General features: G+C 42.8%; 1 protein-coding gene across 2 annotated transcripts; it reads right to left on the bottom strand.

Moving 5' to 3' along the window:
* Positions 1–179: 179 nt before the first annotated feature.
* BCL2L14 (BCL2 like 14) lies at positions 180–23,433 on the bottom strand. 2 transcript variants are annotated; one of them, XM_032220492.1, is made up of 6 exons: positions 23,406–23,433; positions 14,029–14,501; positions 11,962–12,129; positions 6,295–6,365; positions 3,948–4,223; positions 180–1,022 (listed from the first exon to the last, which is right to left on the bottom strand). In XM_032220492.1, the coding sequence occupies exons 2-6, from the start codon at positions 14,498–14,500 to the stop codon at positions 981–983; spliced, it is 1,029 nt and encodes a 342-aa protein (XP_032076383.1). In that variant the 5' UTR covers position 14,501; positions 23,406–23,433; the 3' UTR covers positions 180–980. The 2 variants fall into 2 exon arrangements, with proteins under 2 accessions (XP_032076383.1, XP_032076382.1); XM_032220491.1 differs by lacking the exon at positions 23,406–23,433 and adding an exon at positions 21,414–21,608.
* Positions 23,434–26,111: the final 2,678 nt, after the last annotated feature.

Raw genomic sequence — 26,111 nt, 5'->3', positions numbered from 1 at the left:
TGTTGGGGGTAATAGGCTGTAAACCGCTTGGAGAGGGCTGTAAAAGCACTGTGAAGCGGTATATAACTGTAAGTACTATTGCTATTGTTATTCCAGACTTGTTTGCTAGATTTTAAGATGCCAAGGAAGGAAGGAAGGAACAGAGCTCATTTCCCAGAGCAACTAAACAAGGCGGAGAAGAAGGGAAATCACTTGTTTTATTATTCTCTTGATTATGTGCATCGAAATCAATTGTTGTGACTTAAGCTAATTTTATCTCTTTAGGATTTAATCCCTTTCAAAATCAGGTCCATCATCCCTACTACACCTTCTTTGTCTAAACCCATTGTGCCATTTTCTATTTACACTTGGACCAAACCTCCCGAGGAAAGGGGGCGAGAGATCTGTTCAATTAAAAAGAAAAAAGCATCTCAAGACTGTGACACCAAAGAGCTAGAAAGCAGTTGATGAGCCATTCTGACAACGTCCTGGGGAGGGGGGGCTCACAAAAAATCAAGATGGCATAGCCATCTTGCCTTTTCGGAACCCCACCCTTGAGACACCTCTGCAGGAAAAGGAGATTGTGGCAACCCAATGTTTGCCTTCACATTCCTGGCTCAAGGCAGCCATCCTTCAAGGCAGCCTTCAGTTCTCATCCAGGCTGAAGAAGCAAGGATGGGTTGCGTGCTTAACTTAGATCCAGAAGCCAAATTTGCAAAATAAGTAGCTTGATTCCACCAGAAGGCTTCGGGTCCCTGCGATAATAAGAGCTGCGTGGCTCTTTCATCTCTTGCTCATGTTGAGCAGGATTAAAACAGATATTGCGGATCCTGTCCTTGTCCCATGGCATCTGGTGCTGCAGTTGCTGGTCTTCAAAAAGATTCCATGAACCATCATCTCCCCGTATTGGAGGCAATCATGAGAGTGACTAAGTTTTTCCTCTCACGTCCCAATCACTTTTCTCCGTATTAAGCAACACTCGTGAAGATGAGCTCCTTTCCTCATTCAACTTCTTCCTGGTCTGGTAATCCTAAGGCTATTAGCTGGGGAGGGAAAAGGAGAAAAGGGGTCAGTGGGATTTATAAGTGTCTATGGCAGTGTTTTTCAACCTTTTTTGTGCAAAGGCACACTTTTTTCATGAAAAAAATCACGAGGCACACCACCATTAGAAAATGTTAAAAAAATTTAACTCTGTGCCTATATTGACTATATATAAAGTAATTCTCCCACGGCACACCTTACACTATGTCACGGCACACTAGTGTGCCGCGGCACAGTGGTTGAAAAACACTGGTCTATGGAGATTCTCGGCAAATCTAGACAGCCTACTAAAAAGCAAAACATCAAAAGTGTGTAAAGTCAAGGCTATGGTTTTCCCAGTTGCAATGGATGGCTGTGAAAGTTGGATCATAAGGAAGGCTGAGCACCAAAGAATGGAGGCCTTTGAACTCTGGTGCTGGAGAAGACTCCTGCGAGGCCCTTGCACTGCAAGGCAATCCAACCGGTCAATCCTAGAGGAGATCAACCCTGGCTGCTCTTTAGGAGGTCAGATCCTGAAGAGGAAACTCCAATCCTTTGGCCACTTAATGAGAAGGATGGACTCACTGGAGAAGAGCCTCATGCTGGGAAAGATTGAGGGCAAAGGAAGAAGGGAACAACAGAGAATGAGGTGGCTGGATGGAGTCACTGAAGCAGTGGGTATGAGCTTCAATGGACTCCAGAGGATGGTAGAGGAAGGAAGAAGGAACATTGTCCATGGGGTCGTGATGGGTTGGACATGACTTTGCAACTAACAACAACAAGAATGGAGATTCTCAGTCATCCATGTCATGGTTGCATCACAGGTGCTTTTTTTTTCAAGAGGCAACTGGGCTTTCTGATTTTTTTCCCTTTGAAGACATTTTGCTTTTCATCCAAGAAACTTCTTCAGCTCTGCCTGGATGGTCCTTCCATTCCCCACCATCCAGTCGGAGCTCAAGAATGAAGCTCCTGAGTGAAAACCGAAAAGGGAACTTCAAGGAAAAATCAGAAAGTCCAGTTGCCTCTTGAAAAAAGAACCTGTGAGATTTAGAAGTGTTTCCAGATTTCAAGATAATAGCAAGTTCTGAATCTGAAGCTTGAATACATGCCAATCAACACTTCTCAACCAAGGAACAGGTTATCACAGACGGTCGGTAAGAACTTTCCTCTTTCTTATGCCTGCCTTTGGGGCATGAAAGGACTTGCCAACTTCCAACCGACATTGTCGGTGGTTTGTAGGCTACCTGGTCAGCCACATGTGGGCAGAGAACTTAAGAGTTTGCTGAATATGAGGATGACCTTCCTAAAGGACATAGAATGTACATGCTTGTTCCTACAGTTCAGTGGGCAGGTCTAATACAAAAATCAAATGGTCCAAGCATTGAAATGAGGGTGAAAAATACCCCAAATTCTCAAATCCCACAAAAGGCAATCAATTGAAATGTTGCCGTTCTTATGCAAAATCTTATGCAAAAAAATCTGAACTCTCATATGTAACTGCCTAGAGTCACTTGATAAGACAGATGGATGGCGTACAAATTTAATAAATACCGTATTTATCGGCGTATAACACGCACCGGCGTATAACACGCACCCCCCATTTTAACACAAAAATTTGAGTAAAAATTTTTTTCATTAAAAATAAATGACTTGGAAGCTCGGAACTTAATGTTGGATTAAAATTTATAACATTAGAACATGAATTATAACATTAACTCCTCTTAAAAGGCAAATATGAAATGAAAAAACACCTCTTTGAGCAAAAAAACTTAATCAGAATCACTGCTTTTTGGAAAACCAAAAACCTCTTCCTCATCTTCACTCTCTCCCTCTTTTTTCCCTTCCTTCCCCCTTCCTCTTGCCTATCAACTTCATCCTCTTTGTCTTTCTGCTCTTTCCCTCTCTTCCCCTTTTCTTCCTACCTCCTTCCTTCTCCCTCCCTTCTTCTTTTTCTTCCTTTCTTCTTCCATCTTCCTCCTTCTCCTTCCATTCTTTCTCCTTCCATCCATCTTTTCTCCTTCCATCTTCTCCCCCCCTCCCTTCTTCTTTTCCTCCCCCCTCCCTCCTTCCTTCCTCTCCTTCCCTTTCTCACACACAGGAAGGGGAGGGGGGCTATCTAGTCGCTTTCACAGCATAATTTCTTTATCTAACTTTTAAAAAACAGTGTGCAAATCAAACGAGATTTTCGTAACCTGCGAAGCACCAAGTTATATTATGTTGTTACAAATTCGCAGCTACTCCATTCTTTCTGATAGGGAACTACATTTCCCAAGATGCCTCAGGTCCTCAAAGCGCTGAACGCAGCTTTGCAATTGACTCCAGCGAGGCCTGGCAGCCGCCGGCTGGGGTGGTTGTCAGGGCGATGCGGAGCGGACGCGCCGTTTGTTACTGCTTCCAGCAATCAAGACGGAGAAGGGAAGCGACTGAAACGGACGCTGGCCTCGCTCTCCTGCTGCGGCTTCTGTTTCAGTAGGGAAGAAAACTTCCTTTCGCTTCCCGAATTTGACTGGGTCCCGGGGCTTCTGCCGGGCGGCAGAAGCCCGGGAAGCGAAAGGAAGTTTTCTTCCCTATTGAAACAGAAGCCGCAGCAGGAGAGCAGGGCTGCTGCCGGCCGTTTCACCTTGCGCAGCGAATTTGACTGGGTCCCGGGCTTCTGCCACCCGGAGTATCGGCGTATAACACGCAGGCAGGGTTTAAGCTTGCAATTTTAGTTTTAAAACTGCGTGTTATACGCCGATAAATACGGTAAATATTCTTGCCACAGATCTGCTGTTTTTAAAAAATGTCCCTATTCAGAAGAAAATTAATTAGGAGGGCTCAGAGACCTGGTGGACTTCAACTCCCAAAATCCCCCAGAATGGCAGGTTGGCTGGGGAGTTCTTGGAGTTGAAGTCCATCCATCTGAAAGCTGCCACGGCTGAGAAAAACAGATTTAGACTATCTCTTACCCATCCCCCTTGGCTTTGGATCCAAGGGCTGAAGTTTTCCTGCAGGTATTTTGTTCCAAAGCCCAGCACAAGATTCATGGGATGATTGTCCACTGCAGTGAGTCTGGTGGTGGCTTCCATAATCAATGCAACTTTCATGCTCTTAACTTCATCCTCTGAATTCACTGTGGAGTCTATGGGCATCTCCTCAAGGAACTGGTCTGTCACTCTCCTGAAGAAGGCATAGGAGGTCATCATATTCCAGATACTCTGACAGAAGGTCTTATCCTTCCTCATCTGGAAGAGGAAAGAGAAGGATTTTATTTATTTTATTATTTTATTTTATTTTATTTCATTTATTATTTTATTTATCATTTTATCATTTTATCATTTTATCATCATTTTATCAATCATTTTATCATTTTATCATTATTTTATCATCATTTTATCATCATTTTATCATCATTTTATCATTTTATCATTTTATCATTTTATCATCATTTTATCATTTTATCATTTTATCATTTTATCATTTTATCATTTTATCATTTTATCATTATTTTTTATTTTTTATTTTTTATTTTTATTTTATTATTTTTATTTTATTATTTTTATTTTATTATTTTTTATTTTATTATTTTATTATTTTATTATTTTTATTTTATTATTTTTTATTTTATTAGTTGTTTATTAATTAGTTTATTAGTTTGTTTGTTAGTTTGTTAGTTTATTCATTTATTCGTTTATTCATTTATTTGTTTATTCATTTATTCGTTTATTCGTTTATTCATTTATTAGTTTATTAGTTTATTTTTTATTGTTTATTTTTTATTTTATTATTTTTTATTTTTTTATTTTATTTTTTAATTTAATTTTTTAATTCTTTAATTTTTTAATTTTTTAATTTTTTAATTTTTTATTTAATTTTATTATTTTATTTTATTTCATTTTATTTTATTATTTTATTTTATTATTTTATTTCATTTCATTTCATTTTATTATTTTATTTATTTTATTTTATTTTATACTAGCTGATAAGCCAGCGTTGTCCGGGTATTTATGTATAGGGAGAAAATGTCCAGACCAAACATAATTTCTAATGTTGGATTTTTCCCCATTACCAGCAGGAGCCCCCCTTGTGGAGTACTGTGAAGCCGTTACCATGGCAACTCCACTGCACTGCACAGTAAAAGCCATTTCACAGCAGTACAGTAGAAGCCATTTGAAGGCACAACAGACTGTATCTTAACAGAGCACACACACCAAGGGGTGTTACGGGTGTTGCCCCCACAGTGTTTGTTTCCAGAGAGTACATCATCTGTGTACCAAGTTTTGTTGAAATTGTTCAAGGCATTCTAGAGTCATGCTGAAACATACATACAACCATTTGTGTGTTTGGGTATGTATATGTATATATGTATGTATATATTATTTTATTTTATATTTTTTAATTTAATATTTGTTTGTTTGTTATTTGTTTGTTTAGCCAAGTTCTTCAACAAATTCTCTAGGTCAGGTTGGTTTTTCTCCCAAATTGTGTTATATGAAGATCAGCAAGAATTCCTCCAGAAATTGGTGGAATGGATCAATGGATGGAAACTTATCAAGGAGAAATCCAACCTAGAACTAATTAATCAGTGGAATGGCTTGCCTCTAGAAGTTGTGGGTGATCCACCAAAGGGAGTTTTTAAAGAAGAGATTGGCAGCCATTTCTCCAGAGAGGAGTAGCATCTCCTACCTGAGCAGGGACAGCCCTAGAAGACCTCCAATGTCCCTTCCAGCTCTGTTATTCTGTATTCTATTCTGTATTTTGATGAGATTATATGAGAAATTAAGGACCAAAAACAAAATGCCCAAGCACTCAAATGATAATGTTTTCGAACCTTTGGTCTAGATGATTTTATGCTTGAGGACCTCAGGTGGTATTTTACCATTTGGAGTTGTTGAGAAGCACAGCACTGAAATCCACGCGCGAAATTGTAAATGAAGAAAAACAAGGGAGTGATGCAGTGGTGGGTTCCGGATCCTGTCCGGTACACTGTGACGGGGCTGGGCATCCACCTCGGGCATGTGCACTGCACACACATGTGCAGGCCACTGCCCTGCGATGCCCTAGCTCCTCGGCGGAGGTCACGCAAGTGTTTTGCGCCCGTGCACAATGGTCCATTTCCCTCAAAAAGCAGTAAGGAACTCAGGCAGGCGGGTGGGCCCAATGATCCACCCTTCCGGTACGTGGCCGCTGCTCCCAGCAGCCACCGGGGACGCCCGTACCGGGCTGTACTACCCAGAACCCACCACTGGAATGACGTGAAAGTTTCTTCAGTTAATTTTCACACAGAGCTTCAGAGTCCATGCCACCTTAAATTACCTCTTCCTCCAGCTCATCTCCTGACTTCCGTAACAAGGCAACAATTGCATCAATAACATTTTCTTCATTGTCTGGTAAAAAAGAAAGAAAAATAACCTGATTTTCTTAACACAGCAATTAAAATAACAAAGCTCTTGGACTCGTTGTTTTTGTAGGACGCTACTAGAAATGATAGATTGCTTAGATGCCATCAAGTTGTTTTCGACTCCTTCTTTGACGACATAGAGATCTTCTCCACACACAAAAAATGATTACTGGATAAACAGTCAATAAGGCACTTAAATGCCTTGGGCTTTCTCTTACTTTCAAAATCCTTGTTTGTTTCAACCACAAGCTTAACCCGTATGGAAAATAAAAGTACTGGTGGGATTCAAAAAAAAATTACTACTAGAATACATGTTAAAATTAAGTATGTATATTGAAAAGGAATTATAAATACCATCAACATAAAATGGAGCTTGTTCAGAAGCTGAAATACACCAAGTAAATGAGATGAAGAGTGGGAAGTAGAGGAGAAAGGGAAGAAGAGAAGAATAGGAGAGAGGGCAGGGAGGGAGAGGAGGAGAGAAAGGAGATGTGGAAAGGGGAGAGAGGAGAGAGGAAGGGGGGAGAGAAGGGTGACAGAAGGAAGAAAGGAGGTAGGGAGGGAGAGGAGAGAGGGAGAAGAAAGTGATGGATAAGGTACAAATATGGTGTATGGAGAGCAGAAGAGCCAATAATTGTTTTTCGGAGTTGTTAGTAAGATGAATTGATGCAAACATTTAATAATACAATATGATGTTGGCTATGTAATAGTATACATGTGATCCAGGGGTGGGTTCCTGCCAGTTCTAACCTCTTCTATAGAAGAGGTTCCACAAATCTACCATGCTGTTTAGAGCCGGTTCCAGCTTCCTCCCCACACCCGTTCATACCATGCTTGCCCCGCCCACCGCTCACTGATTGGCTGGCTCACCAATCACCCCGCCCACCTCTAAGAGTCCTATCTAAACCGTAAAGTCTTAAAGCTGTTAAGTTTGAACATCCTTGGGGTTTTTTTCTAAAGGGTTAGGGGTGCAAGGGTCTTGTAACTTAACAGCTTTAAGACTTGCACACTTCAATGCAAGAGTTCCTGAACCAACATGACTGGAGGAGGAATTCTGGGAGTTGAAGTCCACAAGTCTTAAAGCTGTCAAGTTTCAACACCCCTGGGGTTTTTTCCCCCCAAAGGGTTAGGGGTGCAAGGGTCTTGTAACTTGAAAGCTTTAAGTCTTGTGTGCTTCAAATGCCAGAGTTTCACCACATTTTATGAGTTGGCCACACCCACCCAGTCAAATGAATGCCAAGCCACTCCCACCCAGTCACATGCTGGCAAGCCACTCCCACCCAGTCACATGGCCGGCAAGCCACTCCCACTAAGCAGGCCACACCTACAGAAGAGGTTCTAAAAAATTTTGAAACCCACCACTGATGTGATCATATGTTATGAAAATGAAAAAATAAAAAACTTTGTAATAAAATATTTTTTACTACTGGTTCTGAGGGCATGGCAGGGCTTGGTGGGCATGGCAGGGCAAGGATACGATAAAATATCCATTTCCACCCTACCCACTAACCTGGTTTACAGCTCCGTTCTCCTGTGCAGGGCAACAGAAGAAGACCCAGCCAATCAGATGGGAGGCAGATAATAGTTGAGGGCGGAGCCAACGAGGGATGGTATTTGCCGGTTCTCCAAACTACTCAAAATTCCCGCTACTGGTTTGCTAGAACCGGTCAGAATTGGCTGAATACCACCTCTGGTACAGGTAGCTTATAGAAGCATTAGATTGTTTTCCGTTATGCTAAGGATTGTGTCCCCCGCAACCAAGGATGGTGTTGTCCAGTTTTGGACCACTTCTGCTATCAAATGAAAAATCTGGAAAGAGGTCAGATGAGGTCAGAGATCTGTCGGGATCCTTTCATGAGCCACACTTGGTTCAGAGAGGCTCTATGGGGTAGGTTGACTGCAGGGCCAAAAGGAGGGAGAGCTTGGGTTGGCTGCTAAGGGGACCAAAATGGCTGGAAGAGCTGTGATGCTTATAGCAGCTCTCCTTGGCCAGCATGAGGCATTGAACTGGCCCGTTCCTAATATAGCTGGCTAAGATTCCTACTTTTGGGGACAGTTCTGCCTCTTGCAACATATGATTTACTAAGCAGTTCCAGGCTATGGTATCTCTAATCTTGTCATATATACCCGATGTCCTCAACTTTGGCCACTTGAAGAGGTGTGGATTTCAACTCCCAGAATTCCCAGGCAGTATTGTTGAAGTGCACATACCTTCAAGTGTTTTCTTGTGTGAAAACTTGTTGGAGTATATTTTTATTCAACAACTACAGTAGTATTCAACCAGTAGGTGGCAGTGTTTACAAGTTTGGATTTATTGGTATAATACTCTATGCTCTGTCGTTCTAAGTAGAGTTTCCTGTTTCCTATTAGGTGAAATAGATGAGCAGTAAAGCACATGGTGACTGTAACCTTTGTTTGCTCTGTGGTGCTATCAGTGCTGGGTTCCTACTGGTTCGGACCAGTTCAGCCGAATCAGTAGTGGTTTGGTGCCCTGGGTTGCTGGAACCGTGCAGGCCTACCACACCCCCAAACAGGTTCATTGGATGGCGCCATAGGTGGAACCATATTGTTTTTCACTTCTCTGTATGTGCAGAACAATTTTTATTGCATCGTGCATGCGTGTACTGCGCGCATCAAGTGTGCATGCTCAATGCACTCTCAAGAGAACAGCAGTAGTGCCTGCTGGAACCCATCCCTGGGTAATCATCCAGACGCCACAAGCTCTATGGCCTCCCCAAGATACACAAAGAAGGAACACCACTCAGACCCATAGTCAGCTCCATAGGCTCACGACCTCTACAGAATCTTGCCAAATTTCTTGCCAAACAACTTTAGCCTTACACAGAATCCATCACCTCACACGTACAAAACCCACTCCACTTCATAGAAACAATAAAGAAACAAAACCTACAACCCAGCGACCTTCTCGTGAGCTTCGATGTCATATCCCTCTTCACCCAAGTGCCTATAAAAGAAGCCTTGACAGCTATCCAGAACAAACACAACCCCCCTAAACACATCCTGGACCTGACCAACCACTGCCTAACCAACACATACTTCATCCATAATGGACAAAGATACAAACAGAGAGAAGGAGCACCTGTGGGATCACCCCTCTCACCCGTCATCGCAAACCTATACATGGAACATTTTGAAACCAACACCTTAGATAAATCTGAACAGAAACCCAAACTCTGGCTTAGATAAGTAGATGACACTTTTGTAATTTGGCCACACGGGAAGGAAAAACTGGACACCTTCCTCACAGATCTCAACAGCCTACACCCCAAAATACAATTTACTATGGAAATAGAAGCTAACAACCAACTTCCCTTTCTGGACGTCCTAATCTACAAAAAACACAGTGGCTCCCTAGGACACACCATCTACCAAAAAAAACCACACACCAACCTCTACTTAAACGCACAATCCCATTACCACCCTGCAAAGATCAACTCCGTAGCCAAGACCCTCATCTCCAGAACCAAATGGCTAGCCGACAAAGACCACCTGAAAACTGAATTACACACTCTCACAAATGTATTAATTTCCAACAGATTCCAAAGAAACACAATTACCAACCTAATTCAAAAGGAGACACCCCCAAGAACTGAGACACAGAACAGGACAACGGCATCGCCCTCCTCCCTTACATCAAAGGCACCACAGAAAAAATCAGCAAAATTCTCCACAAATACAATATCAAGACAGCCTTTGGCACTGACCAAAAAATAGCCAACATCTTAAGAAACCTCAAAATCAAGATCCAGCTAGAAAACCAAGGAGTCTATGAAATATCATGCAAAATCTGCCCAGCCGCATACATTGGACAAACTAATAGGAGAATAAATGCACGCATTGCAGAACACAAGAACACAGTCAGAAAAGAAGAAAAAACTTCCTCCCTCTTCTAGCACCTTATAGCAACAGGACATGAAATTGATTTTGAAAGAACCAAATTAATCTCCAAAACTGAACACTTCAACAAGAGAATAATTATGGAAGCTATCGAAATAGAGAAACACCCCCACAACATGAATAAACGTGACGATACCTCCCGCCAACCAGACATCTGGAAACCAGCCCTACTCAACAAACGAGTCCCAGCCACGAAAATCGACATCGGACACAGAACAACACAGGACGCAACCACCAATCACCTTCACCAGACTCAAACCCAAACCCATCCCATAGACCAAATCCAACCACCATTCAGAAGCCAAACCACGGCGGCATCACCAACTGTTGCACCCCCCCCTCTGACTCCCACACAAAGCAAACTGACAGACGCCATGAACACATGGCCAGACCGCAAACTCGGAGCCAGACCAAAGCCCAGGATGTTACACCACAGCCATCTGCTCAGGACATTACATCACAGATTTCAGGAAGTTACAACACAAAGGCTCAGGATATTACAACGCAGCCAATCCCCCAGGAGGGTTCAAAATTGCATCTGGTTTGACATGGACTGCAAGAGAGATAGCAACAACTTGTTTCATTTAAAAACTTTCCTAAGTGTTTGGGGATCTTATTTAATATATAGAATAGAAACAGAAATAGAATAAAATAGAATATAATAGGAAAGAGTAGAGTAGAGTAGAATAGAATAGAATAGAATAGAATAGGAAAGAGTAGAATAGAGTAGAATTGAATGGAATAGAATAGGAAAGTTTAGAGTAGAATAGAATAGGAAAGAGTAGAGTAGAGTAGAGTAGAATAGAACAGAAGATAATAGAGTAGAGTAGAGTAGAATAGAATAGGAAAGAGTAGAGTAGAGTTGAATAGAACAGAAGATAATAGAGTAGAGTAGAATGGAATAGAATAGAATAGTAACAACTTGTTTCATTTAAAAACTTTCCTAAGTGTTTCGGGGTCTTATTTAATATATAGAATAGAAACAGAAATAGAATAAAATAGAATATAATAGGAAAGAGTAGAATAGAATAGAATAGAATAGAGTAGAGTGGAATAGAATAGAATAGAATAGAATTCAGAGTTGGAAGGGACTTCCAGCCCGCAAGGCCATTAAACAATGATGATGATGTTTATATATATATAAGCAAAATTTCTAACAAAACCACTTCTTCCTCTTAAATAATACAGATTACTTCTTTGTACTAGAGGAGTTGGGTGTGTGTGTGTTCAGCTGGTTCTCTTAGCTACCCCGATGACAATGGATGTATATTCTTGCCCTCCCCTCCTTTCCAAATCCTTTAATTGAGCTGCTTTGATAATCTGAGCAATAGGACCCCTCCATGACAGTGCTGCTGAGTAGCCATGGTTTGGAAACAAGGATCTAGAAATCCCTCAATTACCAGTTGAACAACAGCCTGGGAAATCATTTGCCCTGTGCATGCCCTGTGAATACGTTCAAGACACCTCAGTAAAATATTGTGGAGGATAGTTGTGTTGAAATGGGTGGAACTGCTACGAGGCATACAGAAAGCAAGTTAGGGTCTCCTCTAGAACTTGTGTCAAAATGGAAACCTCCTGCAGTGCCATGTGGACAAGTGACTACGAATGTCCATGAACAGAAAATCAGTAGCAAGAAATGTCCCCATGAAGAAAGAATACTTTACCCAGTCCATCAAGCCCAGCTGGTGGGACTGGCTTGCTGGCTAAGCCACCATCTTCTTCTAGACTCAATGCACGTTCCAGTACTGGGGTGCCCTTCTTCCCACCGGGACATCTGGAATGATCCACTATCTCAACGAGTCTCTCTGCCACACGAGAGATATCCAGGTCATCTAGGAAAGCAAAACAAAACAAGAGTAGAATATTATTCCATTCAACCCTCTCCCTTCACCTCGTGCATTATTCGGGAACATAAAATCCGCTGCAATCACCCAAAGGTGCATTTAGTCATTACGGCAGAAAAATGGACAGCAGCCATTTTGGAATCCAGTTTGGCTCCGTCACCAGAGTGTTTTGCAAGGAAAGGAGAACGACCCATTAAGATTATAGGTCGTCCTTGATTTATGACCGCAACTGGGAGCAAAAGTACCTTTCCTAAGCAGTTAAATGAGTCATGCCCAACTTGATGGCCTTGTTGAGTAGCACAAACGATGAGGACCAGACAAATTTTCCTCATGAGGAATAATGTAGTGAGTCACACGGCAGCTGACATGGAAACCTCCTAGCTTGTGCGTTGAGTCGCACACACGATGAGGATCAGGACAAAATTTTCATATCAAAATGCATCGAGTACCAAATTGGATGTGTTTCAAAGTAGTTGAGTAGCAAGCAGGGGTGGGTTTCAGGCAGTTCGCGGCGGTCCCCGCGAACCGGTTGGTCAGCGAACCCGGAAGTAAGTAACTTCCGGGAACGCCGAAGGATCCACCCGCCCGCCCGCGTTTCTTACCCGGTTTTGACGAGTTCTGCGCTTCCACGCATGTGCAGAACTCATACAGCGCCTGCGCGATCCTCCAGGAGCAGCTGGAGCATCGCACAGGCGCTAGTATGCATGCGTGCACTGCGCGCGTGCACGAGGACGCTGCCGGCCCCGTTCCAACCGAACCGGTTGGAACGGGGCGAGAAACCCACCCCTGGTACTGAGGTACCACTGACAAAACTTCAGACACACATTCCAGTTGCCACCTTGATGTCGTTCACCTTGTCTGGTGGTCAACTGTTATTAGAAATTGTGGGAAGGTCACCTTGAAGAAAAGCTGCTAGGCGATCAAAATTCATCCCCCTTATCCAGGGATCGGTTGCTGCCAGCATTACTGCTGGTTCAGCGTGCAAAAAAAATTTTCCACTGTGCACGTGCGCATTTGCAACTAAAAAGGTCTGCGCATGCGCAAAACGTTAGAAAAGGGGGAAAAGTAACATTTCTGCAGTGAAAATTGTTCTGTGTATGCGCAGAACCGAAAACCAAGATGGCACCACTGTAGGAGAACCGGTTTGGGGGCATTGCCGGTTCCAGCAACCCAGTAGTAACCAAGTTACTACCGGTTCAACCAAACTGTTCCAAACCGGTAGGAACCCACCTCTGCCCTTATCAGAGGTGGTAATCAGCAGGTTCTAACCAGTTCTGGACAACCGGTAGTGGAAATTTTGAGTAGTTCGGAGAATTACCACCTCTGGCTGGCCCCGCCCCCATCTATTCTCCGCCTCCCGAGTCCCATCTGATTGGGAGGAAATGGGGATTTTGCAGTATCCTTCCCCTGGAGTGGTGAGGGAATGGAGATTTTGCAGAATCGTTCCCCTGGAGTGAGGTGGGAATGGAGATTTTGCAGTATCCTTCCCCTGGAGTGGTGAGGGAATGGAGATTTTGCAGAATCCTTCCCCTGGAGTGTGGTGAGAATGTGGATTTTGCATTATCCTTCCCCTGGAGTGGGGAGGAAATGGGGTTTTTACAGTATCCTTCCCCTGGAATGAGATGGGAGATTTTGCAGTATCCTTCCCCTGGAGTGGGGAGGGAATGCGGATTTTGCAGTATCCTTCCCCTGGAGTGGGGAGGAAATGGGGATTTTACAGGATCCTTTCCCTGGAGTGGAGAGAGAATGGAGATTTTGCAGTATCCTAAGTCATGCCACGCCCACCAAGCCATGACCTCAGAACTGGTAGTAAAAAAAAACTTTGAATCCCACCACTGCCCCTTATTGTATACAACCCAAGTGCTAGGAAACCCATGGTATGCCCACCTGATAAACCCTCAATCCTGGGGATCAGCTTCATGGCATGGCCATTGACAGAGTCCTGCTTTAAGGATACTTGAAGGTTCCTGGCTGCCCTTGTTTGTGGCCTTAGGCAAGAAGGAACACAAAAGTATTTCCAGTTGGTTCTTGTCTTCGTCTTTGCTTTCTTCTTCTTCTTTGCCTTCTGGTCCTTTGGCTTTGGTGGTTTATGATCTTCTGGAGAAATTTCTGGGAGGGTCACTTCTTCCTTGGCCAGAGTGTCAGCTGGCACAACCTCTCTCCTTTCCTCCTGGACTCCGGATTCTCTTTCCAATAATTGCCCATATTTGCTCGCAGACAGTCGACGCTGTGCGTAGGCCATCAGAACTCTGAATTCTACGCTGGTTCCGTCTGCATCCTCCAGATTGATTTCTTCCATGTTGGCCAAGCTGTTCCTATATTCGTTGTTCATCGTGCAGGTTCTATCGGGTCCTTCCATTCTGAAGCAAAAGAAGAAAACCTACGTCACTTCTAAGTTTTTAACATTTTCCCTTCTTTTCTACCGTTTTATTTTAATTCTCAACTGAGGAATAATCATCATCATTGTTTAATGGTCTTGCGGGCTGGAGATCCCTTCCAACTCTGATTCTGTTCTGTTCTGTTCTGTTCTGTTCTGTTCTGTTCTGTTCTATTCTATTCTATTCTATTCTACTCTACTCTACTCCTCTTTCCTATTCTATTCTATTCTACTCTACTCTTTCCTATTCTATTCTATTCTACTCTACTCTTTCCTATTCTATTCTATTCTACTCTACTCTTTCCTATTCTATTCTATTCTATTCTATTCTACTCTTTCCTATTCTATTCTATTCTACTCTACTCTACTCTTTCCTATTCTATTCTACTCTACTCTACTCTACTCTTTCCTATTCTACTCTACTCTTTCCTATTCTACTCTACTCTACTCTTTCCTATTCTATTCTACTCTACTCTTTCCTATTCTACTCTACTCAACTCTACTCTTTCCTATTCTACTCTACTCTACTCTTTCTTATTCTATTCTATTCTATTCTATTCTACTCTATTCTACTCTTTCCTATTCTATTCTACTCTACTCTACTCTTTCCTATCTATTCTATTCTACTCTACTCTACTCTTTCCTATTCTATTCTACTCTAGTCTACTCTACTCTTTCTTATTCTATTCTATTCTATTCTACTCTTTCTAATTCTATTCTATTCTACTCATTCCTATTCTATTCTATTCTATTCTACTCTACTCTTTCCTATACTATTCTATTTTATTCTATTTCTGTTTCTATTCTATGTATTAAATAAGACCCCCAAACACTTAGGAAAGTTTTTAAATGAAACAAGTTGCTATGTCTCTTGCAGTCCATCTCAAACCAGATTCAATTTTGAACCTGCAGGCATCTCTAAAGATTTGATCAGTTTGTAACTTCTGAAGTTACCATTATCTTTTAAAATATATTGCTCGGCAACAGAAAACACACTCTTGACAAATGATGATAAATTATCTCCCCTTGCACAGCGTGGTGTTATTCAAATTCTGATTCCGGTTTGAGCTATGCTTCCAAAACACATATGTGGTCCTCTTAAGGAAAAAAAATTGCTGGGAAAAATATAAACAACCTCAGATGATACCACCCTAATGGCAGAAAGTGAAGAGGAACTAAAGAGCCTCTTGATGTGGGTGAAGAAGGAGAGTACAAAATTTGGCTTGAAACTCAACATTAAGAAAACTAAGATCATGGCATCTGGCCCTCTCAATTCCTGGCAAATAAACGGGGAAGAAATGGAGGTAATGACATATTTTATTTTCTTGGGCTCCAAGATCACCAAAGATTACTCCAGCTAAGAAATAAAAGAGGCTTGCTCCTGGGGAGGAAAGCTATGGCAAATCTAGACAGCATACTAAAAAGCAGAGATATTACCCTGCCAACAAAAGTGCATGTAGTCAAGACTATGGTTTTCCAGTTGCAATAGATGGCTGTGAAAGTTAGACCATAAGAAAGGCTGAGCGCCAAAGAATGGAGGCCTTTGAACTATGATGCTGGAGAAGACTTCTGAGAGTCCCTTGGACTGCAAGGCGATCAAACTAGCCAGTCCTAGAGGAGATCAACCCTGACTGCTCTTGCCAGATCCTGAAGATGAAACTCAAATACTTTGGCCACCTAATGAGAAGGAAGGACTCACTGGAGAAGAGCCTAATCCTGGGAACGATTGAGGGCAAAAGAAGAAGGGGACGACAGAGAATGAGGTGGCTGGATGGAGTCACCATAGCAGTGGGTGTGAGCTTAAATGGACTCCAGAGGATGGTAGAGGACAGGAAGGCCTTGAGGAATGTTGTCCATGGGGTCGTGATGGGTCGGACAGGACTTTGCTACGAACAACAACAAAGGAAAAAATGGTTCTTCTATAGGTGATGCGAAAGCATTCAACCACTCACATTTATTTCAAGAAAAAAATCAATGGCTCTTATATTTTCTTCTTAGTCACCTGATCCCATTAGATTCAGGATGGGAAACTCTAATTTTCTTCTCTTTGAAAACAGCTTTCTTTCTTCTTTTGTCTAATATAATGATGTCCCGATTAAAAACGAGAAATAGAGGTAGAAATAAGAATATGCATCTTTAAAAAGCCAACACAGTTCTAGGCTGCAGAAACAGAGGGACAACATCAAGATCACGGGAAGTGTTAATACCACTTTATAATGCCTTGGTAAGGCCACACTTGGAATACTGCATTCAGTTCTGGTCGCCACGATGTAAAAAAAATGTTGAGACTCTAGAAAGAGTGGAGAGAAGAGCAACAAAGATAATTAGGGGAAATTGGAGGCTAAAACATATAAAAACGGTTGCAGGAACTGGGTGTGTCTAGTTTTGTGAAAAGAAGGACCAGGGGAGACATGATAGCAGTGTTCCAATATCTCAGGGGCTGCCACAAAGAAGGGGAAGTCAAACTATTCTCCAAAGCACCTGGGGGTAGCACAAGAAGCAATGGGTGGAAACTAATCAAAGAGACATTTCCTGACAGTTAGAAGTGGAACAATTTGCCTCCAGAATTTTGAATGCTCCAATACTGGAAGTTTTTAAGATGTTGGATAACCATTTGTCTGAAGTGGTGTAGGGTTTCCTGCCTAGGCAGGGGGTTGGACTAGAAAACCTCCAAGGTCCCTTTTAACTCTGTTATGCTATAAATTCTATAAATTCTATAAGGGCAATGTCTTAATTAAATATGTGTATTAATATTAGGATTAGTAAGAGTGACCTGATCAGAAGTCAGAATAGAGGTAGAAGTAAGAATTGGGGGGAATGTAAGCAGTTATAATAGCTATATAAATTGAATATAAGTAATAACTAGCTGGAAAGATAAGAGATTGAAAGACGCTATTACTATGCATGTTTAAGAAGATTATTGATATTAGAATGGAAAATGGAAACATTGAATAACTAAAGTAATCAAGTATGTTAATATTAGGATTATACAAGTTTGATTAATATAATAATTGACTGTTGTTATTTGTATTAATATGAGTTGTACTCAGAGGCCACACTGTTCATGTATTGATGTTGTTTTATGTTTAAAAATAAAAATCCCATAAAACATGAAAAAGAAAATAAAAGAAAACAGCAACAATAAGAGTCACCAGCAATCAAATGTTCAACTTCTCTAAAATTTAGCACAGGGTTTCCTCACCAGCAGGGATGACTAAATGCTACAAATTTCAACACTTTCTGTGCCCAGCTAATTCATGGCAGTTGAATAAAACCAACAAGTTAATCTTTTTTTGTGCGATTTTTACATGGGAATAAGGGTCTGCTTTTCCAAACAGCCCAGCTTATTTCGGTGCCCAGTCCTAAATGCCTCCAAATCCTGACAGTGTTATAAAAAATAAGTCCATCTGGTATATTAATTCACTGATGTAAAGGTAAAGGTTCCCCTTGCACATATGTGCTAGTCGTTCCCGACTCTAGAGGGCAATGCTCTTTTCCATTTCAAAGCCGAAGAGCCAGCACTGTCCGAAGACGTCTCCGTGGTCATGTGGCCGGCATGACTCAACGCCAAAGGTGCACGGAACGCTGTTACCTTCCCACCAAAGTTGGTTCCTATTTTCCTACTTGCATTTTTTTATATGCTTTCGAACTGCTAGGTTGGCAGAAGCTGGGACAAGTAACGGGAACTCACTCTGTTACGCGCCACTAGGGATTTGAACCGCTGAACTGCTGACCTTTCTGATCGACAAGCTCAGCATCTTAGCCACTGAGCCGCCGTGTCCTGTGTAGCCAGGTCTAATAGCTTCATACATTCCAAATGACGACCTGGGCACCAAGTTTAAAAAAAAAATCTGCTTTGTTTTGGATGCTCATGGGTGAATCATGTGGCACACCTGGAAAGCCTAGGAAATTCCAGGTCCAAAGGTATGCCCCATTCTCTATTTCCTTGCTTCCTTCAATTTACAGAAGCTAAAATGAAATTGCTAGCAAATTATTTCTAAAGCAGCTGATTTATTTTAGGCGTATCAGCCTTTGTAAACTAGCTTGGATGTGGTCTAGAGAATGTTCAAAGTACAACAACAAGTTTGTGCCAGTTTACAAAACTGTTGTGATTGCCTTTCTTCACTTCTTGTTTCTGAGAAATTGAAACATTTCTTCTGCATAGAATGGCCCACTACTTTTCCGGCAAGGCTCCGTTGGCTTCAAGAAATTCTTTTCGAAGAGGGGAAGGGTAAAGGGGAGGAAGGGGAAGGAGAGAAGGGAAAGGAGAGGAGGAAGGAAGGAGAGAAGAAAGAGAAGAAAGGGGGGTAGGAAGGAGGGAGGGAAGGAGGGAGGGAAGCAAGGAGGGATGGAAGGAGGGAAGGAAGGAGAGAAGGAGAGAAGAAAGGAGGGAAGGAAGGAGGGAAGGAAGGAGAGAAGGAGAGAAGAAAGGAGGGAAGGAAGGAGGGAATGTAGGAGAGAAGGAAGGGGGGAAGGAAGGAGGAAAGGAAGGGGGAAAGGATGGAGAGAAGGAGAAAAGAAAGGAGGGAAGGAAGGAAGGAGGGAAGGAAGGAGGGAAAGAGAGAAGGAGGGAAGGGGAAGGAGGGAGGGAGGGAAGGGGAGTAGGAGAGAAGAAACGAGGGAAGGAAAGAGGGAGGGAGGGAAGAAGAAGTAGGACCATTGTAAGATAAGATGGATCTATGGGATGTTAAAAAAGCAATTTTCAAGTATATTGTCAACAACAGGAAAAATTGTCATATAATTGTGAATGTATATATGAAATTGATAAAATAAAATAAAATTTAAAAAAAAATTCTTTTCAACAAATAAGCTTATATCTTTTTAAAAACCACCAAGGAGGTTACTTATTCCTTTCTATGCAAGCGTAAACTAGAATTATAATTCTTAATTGGTCAAGTGTGATTGGACAGACAAGGAATTTGTCTTCAGTACATAAGCTCTCAGTGTACATAGAAGATAAGGTAAAAGTAAAGGTAAAGTTTCCCCTCGCACATATGTGCTAGTCGTTCCCGACTCTAGGGGGCGGTGCTCATCTCCATTTCAAAGCCGAAGAGCCAGCGCTGTCTGAAGATGCCTCTGTGGTCATGTGGCCGGCATGACTAAACACCGAAGGCACATGGAATGCTGTTACCTTCCCACCAAAGGTGGTTCCTATTTTTCTACTTGCATTTTTACCTGCTTTCGAACTGCTAGGTTGGCAAAAGTTGGGACAAGTAACGGGAGCTCACTCTGTTACGCGGCGCTAGGGATTCGAACCGCCGAAATGCCAATCTTTCTGATCGACAAGCTTAGAGTCTTAGCCACTGAGCCACTGCGTCCCTTACATAGAAGATATACGTGGTAAATCATGATCATAGTCATCATAAAAATACATTCATCATGAATCCCATAAGATACAACACTGAGTGATAGTCGTAGGATACTAAATAAGCAATCAACATAAACCGTTCAACCAAAATGATAAACCGATGGAGAATCAACTCAGAAACGCAGCCTCCACTGAAGGCAAGAAGAACATTTTGAAGGGATGATGAAGAAGCTTGCAGGAGTGCCAGAACTTGACAAGGGGCCTTCATGTCATCTCTTTCTTTTGGCTTCCCAGAGAAAATTGCAATGGGTAGATACTTCATCCCTTTCCATTGCCAGGAACATCGACCCCGAGAACCTCCTGCTTGGCCGGGGGGGTGGGGGTGTTGGACTAGATCAGGGGTCACCAACCTTTCGGACCTCAGGGACATTCATAATTTTAAATCCTGCAGACAACTAATATGATCTGCCTAATGACCGGCTGGGTGGTCATGTGATGATGGGCGTGGCCAACTCAATATCACTCACATCAAGGGGCGCCTTGCCAGCCTCAATTCGCCACTCCTCGCCCGGGCTCCTTAGGGCCCCAACAGGAAGCAGTTGCTGGAGCTAAGCAGCCACCATGAGAAAGAGTTGGCAAAACAGCTCAGTTCAAATTGGAGCTGACCGAGGAGGAAGTTCAGCAGACGCACCTCACTGAGGACTACGAGCATAGGCAGACCTGCGGGAGTGCAAGGCCAGGCGCCGGCGCCTGGAGGCTCAGCGGGCTGAGATGGTCAGCCAGTTCCAGACCTTTGCCGCCAACAGCCCTTCCCTCCAGCCTTCGCCCAAAGCCCTACCCCAGGAGGCTGAAGCAGACCCCAAGTCGGAATTTCTGCCTCCCTCCGACCCATATAAAAAGACCCCAAAGGGGGAGACTCTCTGCAGCAACACAAGCGTTCATTGCATGTATCCATCCCAGGGGCCGTAGTTTGAGGACCCCTATAGCAATAGCAGTTAGACTTATATACCGCTTCATAGGGCTTTCAGCCCTCTCTAAGCGGTTTACAGAGTCAGCATATCGCCCCCACAGTCTGGGTCCTCATTTTACCCACCTCGGAAGGATGGAAGGATGAGTCAACCCTGAGCCGGTGAGATTTGAACAGCCGAACTGCAGAACTGCAGTCAGCTGAAGTAGCCTGCAGTGCTGCATTTAACCACTGCGCCACCTCGGCTCTGTAGGACCCCTGATTTAGTGCAATATAAAAAAATGCAAATAATTTTTCTGCGGACCACCAGTTGGTGACCGCTGGACTAGATGACCTCCAAGGTCCCTTCTAACTCTGTTCATAAATCTGTTAAACCTTTCATCCCTATTTTAACCCATTTGCCACCTCCTTTGCCCAAGGAAAAGTGAGGACTAGAACATTCAGCAAATAAATGTCTGTGACCAATATGTGCCGCAGGATCATTTTGAAACGCTGTCAAGATTTTCCCCCCCTTCCTCAGCAGAGCTACAAAACTCCCAGGAGGATATCTACCATCCAGTTTTAAACAAACCCAACATTTAAATTTAGCTCATTGTTATGAATCATTTGAAGCTCAATACCTTTGAGTTTTAGTGCCCAAACCGTCCTGAAGAACTCTCCTCCTGATCTTCCTTACCGGTCTGCTAAACAAAATTCCTAAATGGCCGTGAAGGTCGATACAATGGAATGTTCCCCATTTCAGCCCTGAGTCCAACAGCAAAACGTGGGGAATTCAAATGAAAGAATAAGAAGAGCTTTCACTTCCTCATCAGTTAGTCAAAGGTTAAAGGGTGGAGTTACCCAAACGAGCTCAAAGAGAAATTAACATTCACCCAAGATGAAGTCACTCTGACTTAGTTTGAAATCCAAGGGCCTCCTGACCGAGGTACAGAAACAGCTGGAAAAGATATGGGTGAGGGACATCTAAGCCAGTGGTCTCCAACTTTGGCAACTTTAAGACTTGTGGACTTCAACTCCCAGAGTTCCTCAGCCAGCAAAGCAGGAACTCTGGGAGTTGAAGTCCAACAGGTCTTAAAGTTGCCAAGGTTGGAGACCACTGATCTAAACAACTTGTTGAAGCAGTGACAAGGAACACCTTGGGCAGTCTTCTGTCTCTTACCACAGCCTTCATTGTTTTGGAGGCAAAGAAATTCGCTTGGGAGATGTTCCTCAGGCGTAGACATCTAGACCAGGAGAACATAAATCAAATAAAAACAACGGAACAAAACAAATTCCAGCAAAGCTGAACATGCTTTTTTGTTCCTGTCGCAAACTCCAAACTCTTGGTATTTTCTAGATAAATAATATCTATGGTTTTTTTTCTCCTTGAGGTTGCTCCTTGGTTGAACACCTGAAATCTTGAACAGATTAACAAAGTTGGAAGGGACCTTATAGGTCATGCCCAAGCAGGAGACCCTACACCATTTCCGAAAAAAGGGCAGTCCAATCTCTTCTTGAAAGTCTCAAGTGACGAAGCTCCCACAACTTCCAAAGGCAACTTCTGTTTCATGGGTTGACTGTTCTCACTGTCAGAAAGTTCCTCCTTATTTCTAGGTTGAATCTCTCCTTGATCAGTTTCCATCCATTGTTCCTTGTCTGGCCTTCAGGTGCTTTGGAAAATAGCTTGACCCCGTCCTCTCTGTGGCAGCCCCTCAAATATTAGAAGACTGCTAACATGTCTCCCCTGGTCCTTCTCTTCACTAGACTAGACATACCCCGTTCCTGCAAACATTCATCGTATGTTTTAGTCTCCAGTCCCCTAATCATCCTGGTTGCTCTTCTCTGCACTTTTTCTAGAGTCTCAACATCTTTTTTATAGTGTGGTGACCAAAACTGGATGCAGTACTCTAGGTGTGGTCTTACTAAGGCTTTATAGAGTGGCATTAATACCTCACTTGATCTTGATTGTATCCCTCTATAGGGGGGTGGGTTCCAGCTTCTGCTACTGCTGGTTCGCTCCAGGGGCTTGGGGGTTTGATCTGTAAATGTGTTTTTATTTTCCATTTTCATTTTCGTACAGTCACATATATACTGTGCATAACCTGGGTCATATAACATTAAATAATAAACACAGCCATTCCTCTTATCAACAACCCCCCCAAAATAAAGACCCAATGTACCTCTTTGACCCTCCATACACCCTTTCTTTCGCTCCCCTCCAACTTTCCATCTTCCCTCCATCCTTCCCCTCTATCCTACTTCCCCTCCCCCTCTACGACTCTCCTCTCCCGGTACACTCCCTCCCTTCCTTCTCACCCTCCCTCCAGTCCTCTCTCCTACCCTCTCTACCCCTCTTTCTTCTATCCCTCTACTCCTCCCTTCGGTGTATTTCTACTATCTATTAATATATTCAGCTTATCCTATTTTTACAGTGGAATTATAGAGCAACAGTATACAAGTGCAGTCATGTTACTTTAAAATCTAACACATACTATATATCCCCCCCTCCCCCCTAATACCCCATGGGCTTGGGGGTTTGAGGTTGTAACAACAGAGTTGGGTAGAGCATTCCAAGCGTTGACCACTCTGTTGCTGAAGTCGTATTTTCTGCAATCGAGTTTGGAATGTTTTACCTTGAGTTTGTATTGATTGTTTCCCCGTGTATTATTGTGGTTGAAGCCGAAGTAGTCATTGACAGGTAGGACATTGTAGCAGACAATTTTGTGTACTATGCTTAGATCGGATTGCAGGTGGCACAGTTCCAGATTGTCCAAGTCCAAAATTTCAAGCCTGGTGGCATAAGGGATTCTATTGTGAGCAGAGGAGTGGAGGACTTTGACTTCTTTCTGTTTCTAAAATGTGTTGGTTCAGTGGCGCAGCCCTGACTTCTAGTGGACAAAAAATATACATTAAACATAGTTTTGCAGAAAGCACTCAGTCCATTTTAAGAACTGGGAGTTCTGGATATAACCGATCACGTTTGTGCCTATCTAAGAGGACTCCAGTCTGATTTGATCCCCAGATCTGGATGAAGTTCAGAGAAAGAGATTTTCTAGCATGAGAAATCAGAAATGGTTCTAACTTTATTGTTCTTCATCAGATTAGGGGACCTTCACAGGAATGCTAGACCAAGAAATCTACCAAATGTTTACCATTCCTTCTCCCCGCCCCATGTTATATTTGTTTTATTTATATTACTTTCCATTTCCATCAAACAGTGTGTGATCTAGGTACAGTTATTTAAACAGTCATACGCACATATTTGATATTGTACTTGTCACAATAATGTTAATAATATAATTATAGGTAAAGGTAAAGTTCCCCTCGCACATATGGGCTAGTCGTTCCCGACTCTAGGGGATGGTGCTCATCTCCGTTTCAAAGACGAAGAGCCAGCGCTGTCCGAAGACGTCTCCGTGGTCACGTGGCTGGCATGACTAACCACCGAAGGCGCACGGAATGCTGTTACCTTCCCACCAAAGGTGGTCCCTATTTTTCTACTTGCATTTTTTTACGTGATTTTATACTGCCAGGTTGGCAGAAGCTGTGGTAGGATTCAAATAATATAATAACTGGTTCTCCGCCCTGATGATTATTTTTTTGTTTTTGTTTCAAAAGTTTTATTTCTTTTAAGGCAAACATTTCATCATTCCTCCATCAGTAAGACATCGAAGTACAATTTTTTGTATGTCAAAATAATTCTAGTTTACCACCAAATTCTTGTCTAGCCTAATATATACCCCTCCCTCCCTCCCTCCACCCTCTCCCCCAGCCCCCCTCCTCCCCCCCCCCCCCGACTTCCCAGAACCCGTACACAGTATGGATTTCTAACAAGCACAATCTAAAATCTGTTGGGGGAAAAAAAGAAATAAAGAAATTAATGACATTCTACATTGACCTTAGCTTCTTCTTGCTGAACCAACTTTAAACAATTTAAATCATTTCTGATCTTAAGCATAGGCTAACTGGAGTTTCTTGGTCCCGTATTTATTTTGTATATAGTCAATCCATTTTTTCCAGTCTCGTTTATATCTCTCATTTGAATGATCTTTAAGATATGCCCTGATGATTTTTTCCCAACAACTGGTTCACCAAACTGCTCAGAAACTTAACAGCCGGTTCTCCCGAAGTGGTGCGAACTGGCTGAATCCCACCACTGTAGACTGTGGTGCAGAAACGTCTGGACTCCTCATCAGCCAGAGAGATGGGAAAAAAATCCAAAGCCATCAGGGAGTTGGAGAGCTTCTTCAGGAAAAGTTGGAGCCTTGTCTGTAATTAATATGCTTCTAAAATTAGTCTCACTGGGCAATGAGCTTCGGTACAGACATAAGAACCCTGGTGCAAGAGGTTGACAACTCCCTGAGCAGTGATCTCCCCGATACCTTGATCTTTAATGCAGAGGAAGTCAAGTCCTAATGTTCTGGGTACCTGCTGAGAAGCTATTGTTGGAAGAAATGTCCTTCTGGGTTCAGTTCCAAGTGGGGGAAAAGACACTGGAAACATGGAGGCTGCTTGGAAAGATGGTTTTAATGGTAGACAAGGTCACATGGCTTGAATTCCTGAACATAAAAGGGGGATCACGTCCTTCCAGATGTTGTGTGAAGAAGAAAAAAGGGGGAGAGATGCCGAAGGTCCCTGGTTTTATGCCCTCTCGGGGCTTTGAACCCAAGCTTGTATTCCGATTGGTTATCAGACTCCCATGGGGCCATGCAGGGGCAACTCTATAGGCTGTGTTTTGAGTCCACGTTTGGTTGAGCATTGCCTCTTCCCAGGTGCCCTGTGGTGAGATGGGTAAAGGGCTAACACTATCATGCCTTGATCCCATCACCCTGGAGCTGAAGGGGGAGATCTTTGTTATGTAGAATAGAGCGGCTCAGGCCTTTAAATGGCCCATTGACAAAGGTGGGGGATATTAAGAGTGAGTCTGTTTCCTGCCTAAAACATGTTTCTCCATTTCTTATCCAGGGAAATATAATATTCTGCCTTTTCAATATTTCCCAGGATATTTCAGGGTTTTAGAAGAGGGGTGGGGTTTAGCTTCCTACACTACTGTGGAGAGAGCAAACTTCCAGGACCCTTATCTCCTTTTCCCTCCATTTAGTCATTTTTAAAATATAATTTATACCCCGAATCCCAGCCTGCAACTGAGAACTAAAGAGGCTGTGTTCTTCTTTAAACTTCGGAGAGACTTCCTGCCACCAGGTGGCAATCCTTTTCAACATCTCCTTTCTCTGATCCTATTCAGGCTGTGCTTAAATCAAACTTTCAAATAATAGAATAACAGAGTTGGAAGGGACTTTGGAGGTCTTCTTGTCCAGCCCCCTCTGCTCAAGCAGCAG

Source organism: Thamnophis elegans, chromosome 7, assembly GCF_009769535.1.
Source record: "Thamnophis elegans isolate rThaEle1 chromosome 7, rThaEle1.pri, whole genome shotgun sequence".
Lineage (NCBI taxonomy): Eukaryota > Metazoa > Chordata > Lepidosauria > Squamata > Colubridae > Thamnophis > Thamnophis elegans.
This window is presented reverse-complemented; position numbering and strand designations above follow the sequence as displayed.

Bases quoted from the DNA above. Each gene is read 5' to 3' on its own strand.
- BCL2L14 (XM_032220492.1), bottom strand. From the start codon at position 14,500: ATGGAAGGACCCGATAGAACCTGCACGATGAACAACGAATATAGGAAC. The intron at 12,130-14,028 runs GTGGGCATACCA...TTGCTTTCCTAG, and splicing joins CAGGATTGAGGGTTTATCAG to ATGACCTGGATATCTCTCGT. The intron at 4,224-6,294 runs GTAATTTAAGGT...TTCCTCTTCCAG, and splicing joins GAGATGAGCTGGAGGAAGAG to ATGAGGAAGGATAAGACCTT.